Source organism: Aphanomyces astaci, assembly GCF_000520075.1.
Source record: "Aphanomyces astaci strain APO3 unplaced genomic scaffold supercont1.3, whole genome shotgun sequence".
Lineage (NCBI taxonomy): Eukaryota > Oomycota > Saprolegniomycetes > Saprolegniales > Verrucalvaceae > Aphanomyces > Aphanomyces astaci.
In genome coordinates this window covers 1,968,772-1,971,712 of record NW_009798266.1, presented here as the reverse complement: position 1 = coordinate 1,971,712, position 2,941 = coordinate 1,968,772, and the positions used below count along the sequence as shown (strand labels likewise).

Below are 2,941 nucleotides of genomic sequence, written 5' to 3'. Positions count from 1 at the left end.
GGGGATCGAACGGCTCCGTGCGAGAAGTGGACGGAACCTCCGGCCAAAATTCCGAACCTTGCGACGACAAATATTCCTGCACGGCTCGAGCACCCTGGACCGAGGCCATCATCTTCAAAGAGACCCCGTCGCGAAGAAAATCCGGCCAATACGAATGGGGGTAACAAAGGAAGCGCAACAAGTCGGTCCCATGGCGCCGAATGATGCGGTATAGGCATCCGATAATGCCCACCAATGGCCCTATGGCCGCCTCGACTTCGGCATTCACTTCGGCCGACCCCCGCATGAAACGACGGTTCCAGTGCGCGAGGGCATGGTTCTCCCAGAAATCCTCGAGTTGTCCCTGAAGCTCCGCCCACAGCGGAAGTCGACGCCACGACGAATGGATAAACGACTCCTGTGCTTTGTACTTTTCCCACGGCTTAGATGACGCCACGGCCAGATAGGTCGCATCAACGTCTCGGGGTAGATTCGGGTCCGCGGATGGAAGGGGAACAGCAGCGTGAACGCGGGAGACTTTTCGTTTACCGGTACACCCTCCTGGGGCCGAGCGTTTCGCGGGACGCGAAGGGGATGGAGGTACGGGTGCCTTGGCTACCGCCGGTCCTGGGAGGGTCGAACCCTTAGCCCCCGAGCCCGGGGGGGCCTGGACAACGTCCGCCTCCAGGACTCCCGACGACGTCGTAGAAGATTCCTTCAACGCATCCCTCATGACCGGGAGGGCCGTATTCACCCAAGCACTGAACGTCGGGCCCCGGACTCGCCCAAGCAGGGGCTCCGTCAAACCGCGCGCGGCCTTGGCAGGAAAAATGCCTACGCTCTCGTTGCAGGACTTGAAGTGATCTGGATCACTCGAGGTCCACACCTCTATCAGCGGCGCCACACCGGCCGCCCCGGACACCTGCAAATGTTGCGCGACCGAATCCCAAAACGACGGGACGGCGTCCTGAAAGTGCTCGTTGGCATGTAACAAGGCTCGAGCCGACGTCCGCTCGCTCTCTTGGAACGCTTGAAGTTTCTCCTCGAGATCGTGGCTGGCCTGTTTCTCACGAAGTAACTTCTCCTCCAACTGGGCCAACTCTTCGCGGTGACGCTGGTCCTGGCTCGCATACCCTTGTACTCGGGACTCCAGGGCCCCCAACTTTCGTAATGCGTCTGCCTGGAAGGCCTCGATTTGGCTCCGGAGGATCTTGTTTGAAACGCGGAAGTCCTTGGCCCTCGCCTTCTGAGTCTTGGCCGCCTCCCAGAGGTCTTGGTTCTCAGCCAGTAGGATGTCCCAAGCCGGGTTGCTGGCAGAAAAACGGGGAGGTTGCGCTTCGAGTTGCGCGAGGCGGTCTTGAGCGACTCTGAGTTGCTCCTGGAGTTCTCCTGCCGTGGAAAGTGCCCGATCCCGATCCTGACGCGCCTTCTCCGAGTTTCCTCTCTCGTCTTCGAGGCTGCGGCGAAGGTCCGACATCTCGGCAACCACCAACGACTTGTTCTGAAGCGCCAGCTTGACAACCCCTTCCTTTCCGGCGACCAACCTGGCCGAATGCGCCGTGTAGTTCCGGGCGTCATTCACCTCGGCTGTCATAACTTCCAAGGCCTGGTCCGCCTGCTGAAATCGACGCCCCAGCTCGGTGGCCTTTTTCGTTTGGGTCGTCAACTGACTCGTCAGGTCCCGGAGTTCTGCTTGCTGGTCGTTCAGCCTGACCTGGGCTTGGTCACTCTGCTCCCGGAGGTTGTGTTGCCCTTGCTCCAAGGATCGGAGCGACTCTTGAGCCTCTTGTAGCAAGTCGTGGGTCCCATCCCGTTCTGCGTGTGCCGTATCCAAGGCCCGCGCCGACTCGAATCCAGGGCCGTCCGGAGGTCCAGGACTTCGGCGTTCACTTCAGACAACGTCGCTGTCAAGAATTCCACTTCGTCCCCCAGGGCGTGACGAGCTTGTGACATGTCGTGGGGACCGCTCCCCAGGGTCGATGCCATCGCTGCCCGAACTTCCTGGAGGACGCGTAACGATCGTTGGTTTCGCTGAATACTGTTGCGCAAGTCTACGATGCTATGGGAGAGCACGGTGTGCATACGCAAGAAGGAATATGGCGAGGCGTGGTCATCCGACACCTGAGTGGCCGCCTGCTCTGCGAGCGCCGCGTGGTCCCCGACGGAGGAGACTGTAGTGGCATCGTCGTCCTGCGCTCCGGAAGTGTCTGCGGGTCCCCTCGGCCGGGCCGTCGGTGGCGGTGTCATCCCCGCCGAACTGTGATCCATGTTCGCGGCCCCCGGGTCAGGTTGTGGAATGAAGCAACCTCGCTGCTTGCGCCTTTGCTGACTGCGGGATTCTGTCCGGGCTGCGGCGCTAACCGACCTTGCTCGCCCAACGACCATTCTCCCGGACCCTGTGTGCTGATTGGTCCTTGCCGGAGCTTCGGACTTAAGCGGGGGAGAATGTCACGGGGTGAAAGGAAGCGACTTTCCTTTCACCTTTCCCGCTAACCGTCGTATCTCCGGTTACCGGATCATCGTCCCACTGTAACTCTGGGACTAATCTGGTCGAACCCGTTACTCCCGGAACCAGCAATAGCCAGATCCCCGATCGTCCCACAATGTTCTGGTGACTCTTTGAACATCGGAACGACGCCTCCGTCTAGATAGCTAACCTTGACTTTTACTTTTGACTTACTCTACACGCTTGTGTTTTGTGTTCGCTCGCTCGCGCCGCGCCTACCTTCGTCAAATAGTTACAAACCCCGTGACACAGTGTGCTAGTTCACCTGACGTCATTGCACTTATGCAAACCAAACCCTATCGGTCAATAGTTGGCAGTATTATGTACTTAGCCATGGGCTCTCGCCCAGACTTGGCTTATGCCCTACAACAACTCTCGCAGTTTCTGCACAACCCGGGTCTTGCCCATTGGCGTGCTGCCAAACGCGTTCTACGCTACCTCCAAGGCACCTCCAAT

The 2,941-nt window shown here is 59.4% G+C and overlaps 1 protein-coding gene across 1 annotated transcript; it reads right to left on the bottom strand.

Annotated features, from left to right (window-relative positions):
- Nucleotides 1-1,693: 1,693 nt before the first annotated feature.
- H257_02237 (hypothetical protein) lies at nucleotides 1,694-2,364 on the bottom strand (the record flags this gene model as incomplete). Its single annotated transcript, XM_009825788.1, has 1 exon — nucleotides 1,694-2,364. A coding segment is annotated over one exon (669 nt), but the record flags the coding sequence as incomplete, so codon positions are not given.
- Between the last annotated feature and the right edge of the window lie 577 nt (nucleotides 2,365-2,941).